Raw genomic sequence first — 18,566 nt, forward strand, 5'->3', positions numbered from 1 at the left:
CTATAGCCAATAGCCCCCAATACATTTGGAAAGCCAGAAAAAACTGCTGACAAATTGATTTTTGATCAAAAACAGTTTATATGAAGAAAAGGTATACCCCCAATACAACCATATAAGCATTAGTCTGGCTCAATGTATATGTTTGTATTAGAACACAGATATCAGTGGAGTCAATTCATGGAAATGACTGGCTGATAGCAAGAAGACATATTTATACAAAAGCATTGTGGGTGATTGCCCTCTCATTCCCCTGTTTAGTTATTGTTACAGTTGTTAAGATGAACACCCTACTAACTCACACCTCTAACACACCTCCTGTTCAGGGGAGGAATCTGCCCAAACCTATATAGCATTCTATAACACGTCACATCTATTACTTGAATGAACTTATTTAACCTACACTGTAAACCCTGTCAAGTCAAGTTTACTCAAAAGTTTAGCTACTCATTTAGTTTTTGTTACGACAACTTTCTCTGGGGCTGACTAAACTCATAACATGTGTATTCATGTAACTTAATCCATTTGAGTTAGATTTACTTCTTAATAGCCAAGTTAGTTTGAACATTTTTATTTCACTTCAACAATAAAAAGTGAGCTGAGGCAACAGAATGTGCAATCAACAAGCTATTTTATTAGCTGCCAGTGCAGCACTTCTGCTTATGCTCTTATGGCAGCATTTACAAGTGCTGGAATCAGGCAGATGCAGAGATGTAGATAGAGTGAGAAGGGAGGGAGGTCTCATCCTCAGACTGACCACCGAGCACATGTGGACCACCGAGAACACATGTAAGGGAGAGCAGGCGGGGGCACAAGAGACCAGCAAACACAACACACTTGTGCAACCGCACATACACAAAACAACAACACAATACAAAACAAACAATTCCAAAAATAAATTGTCCCGCAAGGGCTGATGGGAATCTAGTCCCCTGATTCTACTTAAACCATTTACGTTTGAACAACTAAAGTAAATTTGAATGTCCAACTAACTTAACCCTTTCATGCAAAAATGATCTTTACATGGTAAAAAAATTCTATTGTATTATACTTCCAATGGGGTTGAAATATTAAAAAAATTAAAAAAATAAAAATTCTATAGCGTGGTTAATTATTCATATGTCCTCATTTGCTGACACTGCGCATTTAAGGTTACACAAATACTTACATTCTATGCACAAAACATGTACACAATCAGTATTTTAGTAACATTTATTGAATTACATAAACTATTTACATAAATGTCAGTGTGACTGAGTAATTAAGAAACTGAACTACAGTCCACAGGGTCAGATGCCAGGTGTGGATACTACTGCCGCTATACACCTGAGCAAAGAGGTACTTTACCCTAAAAATTGCTCCAATAAAATATAGCCAACTGTAATAACAGGAACCAGAATCTATGCTTAAAAAAGAATTCCCAGGTGGGACACTGCTGCTGCTATACTGTTGAAAGATGTACTTAACCCAAAATTGCTCTCGTTTACTTGTGAAAATGTCTGATATATGTTGGGCAGATGGGTACTATGCATTTCCCACATCAGAAACTGGTCTGTTTTTTACATGCAGAGTCATGACATCTGTTCTCTTTGTCTTTTCTGACCAGTGAGTGCCAACTTCATGGTATCGCATGTCTCTCGGAACTTTCATGGCTGGTGCTCTTCTCTTTATTGGGGGTGTGTCAAAGACGGCTGTGGTGGGTGATGTCAGACCAGAAACAGGAACCAACACAGAACGCAGGTTTTGCAATGGTGAAGGCGCTGATGCACAGTTTAATAATCAAAAAGACAGAAAATAAAAGGTTAAACAAAAAAAAACAGCACACGCACTGGTAGCCAAAACAAAGAGGTGAAACAAAACAGACTTAAACAAATAGTGAACTAACAGACAAACAAACACGGTGAGTCAAAACAGTTATTTACTTTACTATTATAACCTCCGTCTCCAATCCCATTCTCCACTCACCGAACACACAACCCTGAGTGAGTGAAAACATGCTGCTTTTATGCAGCTGTAGGGAGACTCGATTGCTAATCAATCATTCAATTGGAGTCCCAATACAACTGCACGTGAATTAATAAAGTGCAATTCCCTGTGCTTTCATATTATTACATTTTACCTGCACATGAAGTGCTGTGCAATCCTTGTGCCTAAATACAAAATATACATTTTAAACACTTGTGCGCATACCCCATATTACATCCCGTGTACCAATGACTATACACCAACATTAACACACAATACGCAACATACAACACAGAAATATACAGGGGTGGGGCAACATTGCCACATAAACACCCCCCCCCACCAACCTTGTGTGTAGCACACATGACCTCAATGGCCACCTCCCCCCTTAAAATCCTCGGGAAGTCTCACTCAAAAGTCTCCCTCAAAGTCCTAGGCCAAGAACAGGGACTTTCAGGGGTTCATGGGTGGCAATTTTGCCAGTAGCCAGGCTGCTACTGGCCATGCTGTCAGCAGACGTGCTCACAGTGGGGAGAGTCTCTCCTCCCGCTGTACCACTGGCAGCGGAAATGCTGCCAATGGTGAGGGTGACAGCAGACGTGCTGACAGCTCCCAGACTGACTCCTTCAGCCAGGGCAATTCGTGTGGTTGGTGGTCTCCAGACCTCCCACAAGATCTCCGGCAGCGAAACTGCTACAGCGGGAGGTGGTCTCCTGACCTCTCCCCCCTTCTTCATAGCCAGCAGCTCCCTCTGGTTGGGACTCCAGTCCCCAGAACTCCTGCAGCAAAATTGTTACGGGGAAAGGTGGTATCCTGACCTCTCCCCCATTCATAGCCAGCAGCTCCCTCTGGTGGGGCTCCGGCCACACTGACCCCTGCGGCGAAGCAGAGCTGACGGCGACCCCTGGAGAAGCGGAGCAGCAGTAGGCAGCCCCAGGCGATGTGGAGCAGCAGGCAATCCCAGGCAAAGCCAGGCAGGCATCCTTGAGTGAAGCGAGACAGGCATCCTTGGGCGAAGCGAGGCAGGCATCCTTGGGCGAAGCAAGGCAGGCATCCTTGGGCAAAGATGTGCGGGGAGTCAGGACAAGCTGGGGTGAGGGTTTTGGCCCTCTTCTCGGCCACTGCAGCCGGGCGGTTCTTCCCAGTGCTTCCCTCAGCAGCCTATGCAAGGGCTGCTGAGGACCGCCAGCATCTAGTCTTGGTCCTTCTGATGAAGGTGGTGATGGAGACAGCTCCAGATCCTCTCCTTGTGATGGTGGGGAGGTGATACCAACAGGCATTCATCCTCTGTTGGTGGAAAGGGACCCAGCAGGCATTCACACTCTGCTGATGGACGGGGACCCAGCAAGCATTCATCCTCTGTTAGTGGATGGGGACCCAGCAGGCATTCACCCTCTGCTGGTGGAGGAGGCAGAGGCAGCTCCTGCTGCTCTGTTCCTGACGGTGGAGGTGGCGGTGATGAAGGCAGAGGAAGATCCTTCTCCTCTCCTCGTGATGGTGGGGGAAGTGATACCAGCAGGTATTCATTCTCTGCTGGTGGAAATGACCCAGCAGACATTCACCCTCTGCTGGCAGACGGGGACCCAGCAGAAAATCACCCTCTGCTGGTGGATAGGGACCCAGCAGGCATCACCCTCTGCTGGTGGAAGGGGACCCAGCAGGCATTCACCCTCTGCTGGTGGAGGTGGCGGAGGCAGAGGCAGCTCCTGCTGCTTTACTCCTGGCGGTGGAAGTGGTGAAGGCAGAGACAGCTCCTGCTGCTCTGCTCCTGCCAGTGGAGGCAGAGGCAGCTCTTGCTGCTCTTCTCATGGCGGTGGAGGTGGCTGAGGCAAAGGCAGCTCCTGCTGCTCTGCTTCTGGTGGGGGAAGTGGCAGAGGCAGAGGCAGCTCCTGCTGCTCTGTTCCTGGCGGTGGAGGTGGGAGCAGTGTGTAGATTCCTGGTGACGGATAATTACGAAGGAGACCACTGAAACAAACGCGTATAGCTTCCAGGCTTCATGTATTTATGCCCACTATCATACAAAGTTCGCAAATGAGGACACGTATGAATACGTTTGTTCCTCGTAATTAAAATTGAAGAAAAGACAAATAAAAATTTTAACACTCTCTATAATACTTACTAAGGTTGATTAGAAATACTCAACGTTTGTGTTGTATGGAAAGTTGTTTTACTTATGACACAATACCAGCATCACAAGCTTATGTACAAAACAATGGCAACTGACTAGCTAATACAAGTCCTGGAAAGCAATGTGGTATGTTAAACACAAGGGGGCAGAAAACCACTTTCTGAGATTGCTGAGTAAGCATTAAGAACAAGAACAGCAGAAATGATACATTTGTGAACGAAGAAAAACACAATTTTGTATCTGTCCTCAAATTAGGATATTGTGCACGAAAGGGTTAAAATAGATGAGTGTTATGAATACAATTTGAATTTTTAAGTTACCTTAAATTAGAATTACTTTGGGGTTTACAGTGTACAGTTCTACTTTTGTTGCTGTAAAAGCCAGTTTAAACTAGTTTGCTCTTTGTGGTTATCGGTATTCACACATTGCACCCACACATAGGCCTTTTTCCTTCTTTCTCTGTGCATCCCAGTTAAACACATGTTACTTTGGCTGTCTGCCCAGACATCTTATTTGTGACTTTGAGTCTGTGACAGGCTGCGCATGTCTAGTTTCTGCAAGGAGCGAGAAAGAGGCCTCAAAGGTGGGGAGTGTGGAGAACGGCAATGTGGGAGAAGTGCTATATGGAAAAGTGCAGTGAGGTTTAGAGGTAGTGAGGAGAAATTAACTGCTTTAAATCGGAAAATACAGTAAACTGGGAAATTACTGTAGCTGAAATTCTAACAGCTGCGTGTCTTTTTCTGATAACAAGCTGATTACTTTTACATTCAAACTAGGCACCATTTGAGACAATGGGGTGGTGCTAACAAAGCACGGACAGGCACATACACAAAAGCAAGGCAATCCAAACAGCGGCAGCGTGGGAGAAGTGCTTCATGGAAAAGTGCAGTTTAGAAGCAGTTTCAAAGCAGGTTGACAGCTGCGGAAATTAAACTTACAAGGGCCTTCAAGACATTAATCTGTGACACCTGCATGATGTGGGAAATTCGAGAAAACCCAGCAGAGCTAAATCAAGTGTGTGTAAAGTGCTGCAAGATCCAGGACTTGCTTCAACGAGTAAGTATGATAAAAATGGAGCTGCATGAAATGACAGAGCAACAGGAGTTTGAGGAGCTGGCACACCTGAAATTCTTGGAAGTTTGCACCCCTAACAGATAGAAAGTCACCAGGGAGATGGAAGAAGATCGAACTAGCTGGGTACAGATAGGCAGAGACAGTGAAAAAAAGAAACATAATCAAACACAACCACCACAAATCAAAATTCAGATGATCAAAACCAGCATGAAGAGAATGAAAGAAACAACCACAAAACAAAGTTTTTCCAATATTGAAACAGCAAAAAAAAAAAAAAAAAACATTCAAGGAGTTAAAATGTACAGTACTGTGCAAAAGTTTTAGGCGGGTGTGAAACAATGTTGTAAAGTAAGAATGCTTTCAAAAATAGACATGTTAATGGTTTATATTTATCAATTAACAAAATTCAAAGTGAGTGAACAGAAGAAAAATCTATATCAAATCAATATTTGGTGTGACCACCCTTTGTCTTCAAAACAGCATCAAATCTTCTAGGTACACTTGCACACAGTTTTTGAAGGAACTCGGCAGGTAGGTTGGGCCAAACATCTTGGAGAACTAACCACAGTTCTTCTGTGGATTTAGGCAGCCTCAGTTGCTTCTCTCTCTTCATGTAATCCCAGATGGACTCGATGATGTTGAGATCAGGGCTCTGTGGGGGCCATACCATCACTTCCAGGACTCCTTCTTCTTCTTTACGCTGAAGATAGTTCTTAATGACTTTCAATGTATTTTTGGGGTCATTGTCATGCCGCAGAATACCATTAATTCTGACCAAATCCCCAACTCCATTTGCAGAAATGCAGCCCCAAACTTGCAAGGAACCTCCACCATTCTTCACTGTTGCCTGCAGACACTCATTTGTGTACCGCTCTCCAGCCCTTCGGTGAACAAACTGCCTTCTATTACAGCCAAATATTTCAAATTTTAACTCATCAGTCCAGAGCACCTGCTGCCATTTTTCTGCACCCCAGTTCCTTTGTTTTCGTGCATAGCTGAGTCGCTTGGCCTTGTTTCCATGTCGGAAATTTCTGTTTGGCCGCAAGTCTTCCATGAAGGCCACTTCTGACCAGACTTCTCCAGACAGTAGATGGGTGTACTAGGGTGCCACTGTTTTCTGCCAATTCTGAGCTGATGGCATTGCTGGACATCTTCCGATTGCGAAGGAAAGTAAGCATGATGTGTCTTTCATCTGCTGCAGTAGGTTTCCTTGGCCGACCACTGCGTCTACGGTCCTCAACGTTGCCCGTTTCTTTGTGCTTTTTCAAAAGAGCTTGGACAGCACACCTGGAAACCTCTGTCTGCCTTGAAATTTCTGCCTGGGAGAGACCTTGCTGATGCAGTATAACTACCTTGTGTCTTGTTGCTGTGCTCAGTCTTGCCAGGGTGTATAACTTTTGACAGTAAATTGTCTTCAACAACCTCACCTTGTTAGCTGAGTTTGGCTGTTCCTCACCCAGTTTTATTCCTCCTACACAGCTGTTTTTTTCAGTTAATGATTGTGTTTCAACCTACATATTGAATTGATGATCATTAGCACCTGTTTGGTATAATTGTTTAATCATACACCTGACTATATGCCTTCAAAATCCCTGACCTTGTGCAAGTGTACCTAGAAGAATTGATGCTGTTTTGAAGGCAAAGGGTGGTCACACCAAATATGGATTTGATTTAGATTTTTCTTCTGTTCACTCACTTTGCATTTAGTTAATTGATAAATATAATCTATCAACATGTCTATTTTTGAAAGCATTCTTACTTTACAGCATTTTTTCACACCTGCCTAAAACTTTTGCACAGTACTGTATAAGAGATACAAATGGCAACATCATAGATGAAGAAAAATAAATAGCAAATATATTAAATGATTACTTTTCACAAATTTTACAACATGACCCACATGTTGATCTGTTCCTATCATTTTTAATAACTTTAGCATATCAGAGGCAGACGTGTAAAAGGGACTAGGAGCTCTTAAAATAAACAAATCCCCTGGGCCAGATGACATCCTCCCAATAGTACTCAAAGAAATGCAAGAAGTTATTTACAAACCACTAGCTAAGATCAGGCAAAAGTCTCTTGAGATGAGTTGTGCCAATAGACTGGAGAATTGCAAACGTAATACCGATCCACAAAAAGAGAGTCAGAACCAAACCAGGCAACTACAGACCAATAAGCCTGACTTCTTGTGACAAGCTGCCTTGTCCGGTGATGTCAGACCCAAAAGAAACATACAGCACTGCGAGTGAAGTGAATGATAATCAACAGCAGACTGGGGGTATGAATGTACTGATTTAATAAGAAATAAAATGATTTAACAAAACAAACAATTTTACAAACAAAACGGTGTGGTGGCCAAAACAAACAGACAAACAAAATACTGACCCGAAATGACACCAAACAAGTATCGTGTTGGTTTTACAATTGTTTTGTCTTTTTGAGTCTCTTGTCTCATTACTCACATCTCTCCTTCGCCTCTGAACACGACTGCAATCGTTTTCCTCCAATGTGCGATTGCCACATCACATCCTGTCTGTCTAAAAATTAACTTGCCTCTTCAAAGTGTTGAGTAGGTTGTGTAAATCAAAGGAAAAAAATCCCATCTAAATGGCAGTGGCAGTTTTTCTTCTGGTTTTGCCTTTTTTTAATTTATTTTACTGTCCGATTCCTGCCACCAAGTGGACAGTTACTGTTCAGTTTTACACTCAAATGGATCAAATCCCTTTTGTTTAGTTTTTTGTAACCTTTTATTTACTTTTATTAGTGCTTGCTCATAATATGATGGTAAATTGGCCATTTTTAATGAAAACTGTTATTTTTCTAATATTATACTGCTGGCTGTACAACTCAGACTGGTGTCTCAATATTAAATACTTTAGTCTAGGAATGTCTGGACTGCAAAAATACACCTAGTCGCCCACCTGGAGACTTGCTCTCTAGGTTTTGACATACTTACATTAGCCTCAGCAGGTCTGACAGTCGAGATTTTTGAGTTTACCTAATACTCCAGGGAGCTCTGCACCCAGATCCAGACCAGTGCATTAGGATTTACATTTTGTCTCTGTCTTCCCTTGGTTCAGTTTTAATATTTATTTTTCTCTGTGGATTCCTGGAAGTCCCGTTCACTTAGAAAAGCACAACAGACGATCCTCGACTTACGACGCTTCGATTCACGATGTATGGCACTTAAGACTCTTTTGCATTATTACTCTGCTTCAACTTTACGACATCGATACGTCATGCGTCATGTGCACATGCTCGGTGTCTGAACCCCAGTACCTGCCATCGTTGCCTTGACTTACGTTAGTCTAGCATTTTTTTAATATGTATGTAATTTTTTTTTTTAATATAATTTATTTGCCCTTTACATTGACTGATAAGAGCAAAGGACTCAAAACAAAACCTAAGTTGTGAACTCTGTCACATGATGAGGGGCTTAACTTTAGACAACCGTATTTCCTGCTAGGAGTACTGCATACATACACTGAATACGTCATTAAGTCTGTACTTTTAAACAAGCCAGGTAGGTATCTGAGAAATATGTGCGAAACCACAGGGCTGAGTGTAAAGAGTTAAATAAATATAATGAGTCATTTTTGTAAAACTATATTATCTGGCCGAAGAGTCAGGAATGTAACCCCAATTTATAATATTGTTCCTATGGGAAAATGTGCTTCGACTTACGACGATTCGATTTACGACGCTTCGACTTTCAGGAACCAATTGTGTCGTAAGTGCGAGGACTGCCTGAATTTGATTTTCTTTGCCTGCTGTGGGATCTCCCCGCTGGGAGATTTTATCCTGGAACACTCAACCCTCTATATCTTTATTACTTTCACTTTCCATTTTCACTTTTATGTTTGATTATTCAAAAATTAACTCACCCGAGCAGGACGAGAATTATAGAGCTGATGATAAAGGTGATGCCGATGACTCTCTGGTACCACACATTGTGAAACATTATTTCAGGAATTTTTCTCAAGAATCCCGGGTTTCGGCACCATTAACTGTAGGGAAAAACAGACTGACAAATTTGTTTCTGATCAAAAACAGTTTACATGAAGAAAAGGTATACCCCCAATACAACCATATAAGCACTGGTTACAACCAACTTTGACAAAAGTCTCCGTCAGCTCAGTGCTAGAACACATGTTAGAACAGAAATATCAGTGGAGTCAATTCAAGGTGGTTCATAACAGGAAGACACATATATTGATACAAAATAATCATTGTGGGCGATTCGCTTCTCATTCCCCTGTTTAGTATCCAACTGTTAAGGTGAACACCCTAATAACTCACACCTCTACACACCTTCTGTTCGGAGGGGAATCTGCCCAAACCTATATAGCATTCTATAACATCTACACATCACATCTATTACTTAAATGAACTTATTTAACCTACTGCTCTACTTTTGCTGCTGTAAAAGCCAGTTTAAACTAGTTTTCTCTTTGTAGTTATCTCTCTTCACACCTTGCATCCACACATAGGCTTTTTTCCTTCTCTCTCTGTGCATCTCAGTTAAACACCTGTTACTTTGGCTGTCTGCCCAGACATCTTATTTGTGTCTGAGTCTGTGACAGGCTGCAAATGTCTAGTTTCTGCAAGGAGAGAGAGAGAGAGAGAGAGAGAGAGAGAGAGAGAGAGAGAGAGAGAGAGAGAGAGAGAGAGAGAGAAGAGAGAGAGAGAGAGAGAGAGAGAGAGAGAGAGAGAGAGAGAGAGAGAGAGAGAGAGAGAGAGAGAGAGGCAGGCCTGAAAGTTTAAAATATCTTTGATGTGATGAAGTTGCTAAATGTAATGAACAGCCTATTTCAACGGAACCAGAGCCCAATGTTTGGCTTGTACTGTGAAACAAGGAGTAAATAAAAAAAAAAAACTTTCGTTTTCTTTTCAATATGGATTGATAATAACAAAGTATACCTTTGATTAGTAGCTGTTTTATCAAGCTGTGCTTCCTAAAATCAGCTTTGAAGTAACATCTGACTCTTTGTCTACATCTTTTTGATGGTAGATACAGGAAGGATGTTGATACTTTCTGCTCCTGACTCTGATCACATGACACCACTGTAATGTATTGAGTGTGTGGGAGGTAGTGTAGTTGCAATTTTTTTTTGTCCAGTGGCATAAATTCAGTGATCAGAGGGTAAAAATAAACATTAGGAACCACGTGTTTTTTGTGGTAATAAATATGTTTCCTATTGAGTAGCCTAATAAAACAGGAGAACATCTACCCGACTTTTTAAATAGTTTAATAATTGTATAATTTAATAGTGAAACCTGCAACGCAATACATGACAGCTGAGCTGTAGAGGTGTTACACATATTCTGCCATGTAATGCCATTCTGCAAGGCTGTGTTTTGAGTAGCCTATTTAAAATATTTAAATCATCCTTAGTCACTTTATTTAAAAGTTTCAGGCAAAGTATGTCGGTTCGGATTTTATGTCGGGGACCCCCCATCCATTTTTTGGTTCGGTTAAGAAAATTAAAAAACAATAAAAAATCAAAAAAAAAAAAAAAAAAAAAAAAAACAAAAAAAAAAAAAAAAAATTAAAAAATAAAAAAAACAAAAAAAAAAAACAAAAAAATCTTTTTTTTTTTTTTTTAAAAAAAAAAAAAAAAACACAAAAAAAAACAAAAAAAAAAAAAAATAAATAAATTAAATTGAGAAATTTGGCTTTCACTTTTTCTTCTTGATTTCTATGCCGGTTAATACTAACAGGTAAAAAAAAAAAAGTGCTTCTCTTATTTTAAATTAATAAACATTCTTATATTCACCAGCTTTTTGTTGTTGTTGTTGTTGTTTTGTTTTGCTAGTATCAGCCTAGGTTGCAGTTTAATTGGCAACTTTGTATTTACTGCTGTATACTATCTTGCAACTTTGTATGTGCTGCAGTGCAAATCCTGAGGTTTAATGAATAACTATGTTTGTAACCATTAATAAACTCAAAAAGATTAACTAGCCAGTTTCTTTTTTCTTTTTTAAATTATGTAAACAGACCCTTATACAAATTAGATATTACAGCATTCTAGACTAATTAGTTAATATTTATCATCAGCAATACACATAGGCCTATATATTTTACCATTTTTTTTTAAAACATGCTTTACCAATTTTATATTAAAAAAAAAGAATTCATATTATATTATTAAAATAAACATACCTGCTGTAACCCTTTCTGCTTCTTGCTTTGTCATATACATCTCCGAGAGTCAAAGAAATGTTCCTCCATCCAGTAGCCATTTGTGTTCACATTAAACTGGCTCTAGAGTGTTCGCTACCGTTAGCAAAAGTTTTGCAGCCAACAGACACAAACACAAACAAGTTTGCAAACGTTCACCTAGTTGAACGCACCCCAGGTTTTGTACCGATAAATATTTCGATACGACTCGGAACAGCTTAAGTGATGACAGGTAAACCGACACGGTATCGATACGTTCAGTGAATATTCTGAAGCACGCGCACGTCTTGCTTTACAGTTTAAATACAAACAAAATTCCTTGTGAGGGAATATCAAACAGCAAAAAAATGCATTTCCAAAGCCGTGATGTAAGCCCGCTGTCTTTACAACCTCATTAAAGACGGGAAAATGTTTTCGCCTTTTTGTTCGTCTCATTCTTTCATGTTCTGCCCGTCTGTTAATAATAATTGAACATCAATGTGTCGGTACAGTACCGGTATTGAAAAGTGAGTTGGGACCGAAAGTGGTTTCGTACCAGAATTCTAAACCGAAACAAACTTCATCAAGAACATCACCCAAACGCCATTGCTGAAACATTGTAACATGTACCCTAGCTAGAACTCTTTAAAATGTACATTACTCAAGCCGCTATTGAAACAATGTTTTAAAATGTAACAAACTTTAAAATGGTCTGTTAGATACAAAAAAAAAAGTACAAGCAGACAAGAGAGTTTTTAAAAAAAAAAAAAAACAATCGTGAAAAACCACTTCGTTCGTAAGTCCGCATTCAGAAACATTTCCGAGTTTTGCAAACCTTTAAAATGTGTTGACACATGCCTATGTGTATTTTGCTGCCTTTAAACCCAAAATATTAAACACAGGAGAAACGTTAACTACAAACCTGAAATGACAAAACCAAAGCTTTTGTGTTTTTCTTTATACACGCTGTACATTTCTAGTAATATGTAGAAATAATATTTTAAAACCACAGATATCGTCAAATTATTAGTAAATTATATAACATCATATATGCCACTGGAGCCTATCAACCTAAAAAATTATATTAATAAAAAATAAAATATCTTAAACGACTAAACATAGTCCTAAATAGCTAGTGTTTCTACATTGTCTGTTACAAAGGCAGGCACACAGTTGAAATCAATGCCATTCTTCACAAGCATTTTAATGACAGCCTGACCTGCTAGCTGTGTGGGTAACAGAGCCGAGAAGCAGTGTATCTACTAAGCAATGGGTTCAGGACTGAGCAAAACAAAATCCCACCATCTGCATGCAACATCCCCTTTCCCCAGCTCTGAACACAATCTTCTGCTGAAATTAATTTAGGTGTTTTTCTTTTTTTTTTGTCAGCTGTCTGCATTTTTACGTTAATCATACACTGCAAGCTAATAGATCAACAATATCTAAACAACCATTTTAAACTTCCCACCTCATTGTACAGTATGAAGAATTTACCAACATGAAGCCAGTATTTGTCTGACCCCGTTGCCGTAGTAACCAAATGCACGGCATTATTGGCGGACAGTGTACAGCTACTGTAGCGCTGCGTCTACTTCATAAAAGTATGAAATGAACAGGGGAGGTGAAGAGTAATGTGAAATACCGTAAGTTAAAATAAAATCAAATACAGTCAAATACACGATTTTTGTGAAATTCGTGATATCATGAATTTTCTGGAGCCCTACATATAAGGCTAGTATGATCTCTGTGCTCAATCTGTATCTAGTAACGCCCAAGCAACGTTTGCCTGGTACGAAATACTCTCTCCCTGACTCTTCTTCTCGCACTCCGGTGCAGCTTTTCTGCTAGTTCTGTGACACCGCCTGATTTCAATAAGCGGTACTTTTAACAGTTAGCGCCCTTAAGTGAATATGGTTTGCATAGCAAATACCTCCCTCGCAGTATTTTATGAAGTAATTTGCATACATTTTCAACCATTATCATTATTCATTATATTTAAATGACTTTAACATGGTACTTTTTCCACACGCTTTTTTCCTCATGTGCTAGGTTGCCTGCCAGTGGTTAGTGAATGAGGCCCAAAGCTTTTGCATACATCAGGTACTTCATTTACTTGCTTATATCAATACAGTCTTATTTTATTGATCTGAACAGTGGCAGATCTTAATATCACCATTCTTAAATTTACAAAACCCTAGCTAAATGCCACTATTTAGATCATTATTAAAATAGACCCCACATAGTGCATACATTATGCTTGCATTTCAGCTGTCAGAAATCCAGCATTTCATACTCTTCAGATAACTGTGTTACAATACCTTACACTTGACAACTCTCATGCTTATAAAGCTTATTTCCTCATTACACCTGTAGGAGGTACTGTAGTAGTATGCATAACAGAAGAGCACACAAGTAAGCTACTCAAACCTCAAAATGTACAAGATGGCACTGAGTAATTATTCTCCCTGAGGGAAATAACTAATGAAGTACAATTCCAGAAGGGACTGTGATCATACTAAGGATATTATTCTGAATAGCAGCTGAATGACAGAATCTTATTTTTTATGTAATTTGTGAATTTAGTGCCAATAAAAGGTGAGAGGCAAATGTGCTAATTACAATCTGGCACAGTGCAGTAGACGAGCACACCTCAATAATGTTCCTGTCGCTCAGTGTCTCTTAAGCAGGGACCAACATTGTGCTAAATTGTGCAGTGGTTTGTGATATGAACTAATGTCCCTTGTGGCTAGATAGAGATCACCAAGCCCAGACTGCTGTGCCACCTTACTCTATTCTGCAGTGACAAAATCTACACTCTGAAGAGAAACTCTGAGCATGAAAGTTCCATTCCACCACGAAGTAATAATATTTAACAACTGAAGCGTGCTGAAGAAAAGAGTAACACACTGTGCCTTGACCTAGATATTTCAAAGTGAATAGCTACAAGACCAAGAAATGCTAATGAGCGGGATATTAATAATACGTTACAGTTATAATAATTAATTGGTCAGTTTCTCTATATATTATATATATATATATATATATATATATATATATATATATTATATATATATATATATATATATATATACACACACACACACACACACACACACACACACACACCACACACACACACTCATGGTCATTCGACAGAGCTGATCTTTTTCACTTTCTGTAAAGCATATGATATAAAAATGCAAATAGTTTCTCAATAAATCACATGGTATTTTTTTGCAAATGGAAAAAAGGAAATATAATATTTTTGATAGCAAAATGGTTAATTAACAGCTACAGACTGACATAACCACAGAACCTGGGGGTAATGCATTTACTGACTGGGTTTTTCTGCATTTGCTTTTAAAATGGATGCTGTTAAATTCATGAACCATGCGACAACAAGATTATGTAGATCTGGCCCTTGAACTAACAACATCGATAAAATGGCTTAATAATGTCCAAGATTTTTAATGACACCTGAATTATTACAACAAGTGCGGTTAAATCATGTCACCTTCAACAATTTTACGTGAGGTGTGACACAATGAAAGTTGTCTTGAATAAGTTAACTGTGTTACGGGAGGACCTGACGATTCCCGGATAAAACCTCCCGACCTACCGGTCTTTGACTGGATGGCCAGAAAATTGATTCCCAGGGTTAGGTGAAGGTCAGCCATCTAGAAAGTGGGCAGAGCTATGGTACACTAAATAATCGACCAAAAGAGAAACGATGTGGGAGTTGTGGATTGGAGGAGTGGTTGCAATGGTTAACCAAGGGGCCTTGATTGACGGTATATAAGGGGACATAGCAAAGTGATCTGTTCCTTTGTTATGGTCAATGCTAACCCGGAAGGAGAACCATATTGTGTATCGTGAGTGTTTTGTTTGTTTTGTTGTGTCTAGTTATACTTGTTTGTTGTTATTAGACGGCTAACACAATCCGAAGCTGTTGCTACAGGCTAGCACATAACCCAGACAACACACACTTGTTTCACAATAAATTGTATTTGCACCACAAGCACTACAGCACTCACTTTGAACTGGTGATCATGTTTGTATATTGTGTGTGTATTTAATGCTGCATTTATTGTTTCGGGACTGAACCCCTGTGTTAAACTGTAGTACACAGCCTTGTGTACTAGCATTGATTATTATTTACCATTGTCAAATGACTTTGGATTATAAAATAAAACACCATTGCACCTGGATAGATAGGATGTAAGTAAAATGTTAATTCTTGCTTATTTGTTTTCCTAGTTTCTGTACAACTAAATGTGAACAGCAGCACGTGGAAGTTAACTCTCTTCTTGGATTTCCATTACAGGTTAAACAGGTATTAACCTTTTGCAGTCCATTTATTCAGTGCTTGTCAGACGCGTTAATTTTTTTTCCAGAGTAAAACAGGTTTAAAAGGCAATGAATTGAAAAAGGACACTACTGTATCTACAGCCCATGTAGATCTACAAAAGACTCACTCAGATAAAACCTCACTACTTTCCCTTCTCTCTCTGCTTTTTACAGAGAAAAAAAATGACTAGAGACCTGTGCTTTACATCTTTTTGATGATGTCGGACAGGGTCCAACATTCGACTGGAAAGGGAAAATTGTAATGTCGGACCTGGTCCAACATAAGACCGCAAAGTGTTAATAATAAACCTCTTCAGGATCTGGTCAGGATCTTAATTGTTTAAAAATAAATGAAGATATAATTGGAACAAAGACGTGGGTTAGGTTCTATATACCAATACAATACACAACGATAAAAGTAACGTTTCTACTTAAATTTGATCATACTACTTGACTGTATTCCACCAACACCAACTTACCTCTTCTATTTCCTACATTGAACTTTAAGAAAACATGGCTCTTCTTATTCATTAGTGTGACCGAGTAACATCGGCAAGTAGACTCAGAAACCAGAATGCTGTAGTTTACACGCTGATGCCCCTTAATTTACATTTACAATAAATAGACAAAACAACAAAACACAGTCCAGTCCAGCATAGCACCGCACCATACCTTCATTATCATTTATTCAATTTTTGGCTCCTGCCACATTCCCACATGTTATTTCAGGGAGGGGAATTTAACCCCCTCCTTGCCACCCAATATTCCCCACACACCACTGCACCATCAGGGCTTCCACCCTGCCATCTTGACATACATAGGAAGAGGCAATTAGTGGCAGAGGGCATTGGCTCATATTTTCCTTTTTCAATTTTACCTCTAGCAGTGTGTAAGCTACAGTACCATAATGTTTCATTTTTGTTGCTATTTGGGCACATTCCATTATTATTTTCCTGTTTGCTTTGTCTACTAACACAAGTCACAATTGCCCTTTATAATTATGCTCATTACATATTGTTTTATGTGTTACATATGTTCTAACTAATTTAATAATCATTTAGCTACATATTAAAATAGCCTTGATAAATACATGTTTTTGTCTTTTTAGCAAAATACTGTTTTTATGATGCAGTTCCAAACCAACACAAAAACGGATATATATATATATATATATATATATATATATATATATATATATATATATATATATATATATATATACACACACACACACACACACACACAGTGGCTTGCAAAAGTATTCAGACCCCTGACCAATTCTCTCATATTACTGAATTACAAATGGTACATTGAAATTTCGTTCTGTTCGATATTTTATTTTAAAACACTTGGACTCAAAATCAATTATTGTAAGGTGACATTGGTTTTATGTTGGGAAATATTTTTAAGAAAAATAAAAAACTGAAATATCTTGCTTGCATAAGTATTCAACCCCCACACATTCATATTTGGTAGAGCCACCTTTCGCTGCAATAATAGCTTTAAGTCTTTTGGGGTAAGTATGTACTAGCTTTGCACACAGTGTCGGAGTGATTTTAGCCCATTCTTCTTGGCAGATTTGCTCCAGGTTGTTCAGGTTGGTTGAACGATGCTTGTGGACCGCAATTTTCAAATAGTGCCACAGATTCTCAATAGGATTGAGATCAGGACTTTGAATTGGCCACTGTAGGACATTCACCTTTTTGTTCTTGAGCAATTTCAATGTTGCTTTGGCCTTGTGCTTTGGATCATTGTCCTGCTGAAAGGAAAATTTCCTCCCAAGCTTCAGTTTTTTAGCGGACTGAAGCAGATTCTCTTGCAGTATTTTCCTATATTTTCTCCATCCATTCTTCCTTCAGTTGTAACAAGATGCTCAGTCCCTGCTGATGAGAAGCATCCCCACAGCATGATGCTGCCACCACCATACTTCACTGTAGGGATGGTGTGTCTTGAGGCGTGGGCAGTGTTAGGTTTGCACCACACATAACGCTTTGAGTTTTGGCCAAAGAGCTCTATCTTGGTCTCACCTGACCACAAAACCTTTTCCCACATCGCAGCTGGGTCACACTCATGCTTTCTGGCACCATTACTCCACTCCCAGCCACTGAACTCTGTAGCTCCTTCAAAGTGATTGTTGGCAACTCTGTGGCTTCTCTCATAAGTCTCCTTCTTGTTTGAGTGCAGAGTTTTGAGGGACGGCCTTTTCTTGGCAGTGCCTGGGTGGTGTGATGCAGCTTCCACTTCTTGATTATTGATCCAACTGTGCTCACTGGGATATCCAAACACTTGAATATTATTTTGTACCCTTTTCCCTAATCTATGCATTTCTATTACTTTATACTATACTTTATACTAATTACTCTCTAACTGCTGTAGAATGCTCTTTGATCTTCATTTTCCTTCAGATTCACAACCATACCAATGATCCTTCTACAGTTGGGTTTTTATCCAGAAAATGTGACAGCAACTTTAATGGTTCACAGGTGGAGGCCAATGGTAAGGTAATTGTGTCCTCGTTTGGGCAATTTCTTTCATCGGTGCAAACTGGGAGCTTCCACAGCACAAGGGTTGAATACTTATGCAAACAAGATATTTCAGTTTTTTATTTTTCTTAAAAATATTTCCCAACATAAAACCAATGTCACCTTACAATAATTGATTCTGAGTTTCATTGTTTAAAAATAAAATATCAAACAGAACGAAATTTCAATGTACCATTGTAATTCAGTAATATGAAAGAACTGGTCAGGGGTTTGAATACTTTTGCAAGCCACTGTATATATATATATATATATACAGTGGGCCTGTTTCAATGTGTGTGAAGTGACCCTTGAACTTTTTTCACATTTTGTTATGTCAGTGCCTCAGCGATTCATGCATTTAAATGAGTATTTT

The 18,566-nt window shown here is 39.3% G+C and overlaps 1 protein-coding gene across 4 annotated transcripts in view; it reads right to left on the reverse strand.

Moving 5' to 3' along the window:
* LOC121320480 (60S ribosomal protein L31) overlaps window positions 1-18,566 on the reverse strand; it is a 174,510-nt gene that overhangs the window by 139,706 nt on the left and 16,238 nt on the right. For 2 of the 4 annotated variants that reach the window (XM_041258837.1, XM_041258836.1), the window contains exon 1: window positions 9,049-9,140. The exons of 1 other annotated variant lie outside the window; for it this stretch is intronic. In XM_041258837.1, the coding sequence (XP_041114771.1) occupies window positions 9,049-9,125 (77 nt within the window). In that variant the 5' untranslated portion in view covers window positions 9,126-9,140. Of the gene's footprint in view, window positions 1-9,048; window positions 9,148-18,566 lie in introns of those variants that run through there. One more of the 4 variants, XM_041258840.1, reaches the window with a different exon arrangement.

This window comes from Polyodon spathula, chromosome 9 (genome assembly GCF_017654505.1).
Source record: "Polyodon spathula isolate WHYD16114869_AA chromosome 9, ASM1765450v1, whole genome shotgun sequence".
NCBI lineage: Eukaryota > Metazoa > Chordata > Actinopteri > Acipenseriformes > Polyodontidae > Polyodon > Polyodon spathula.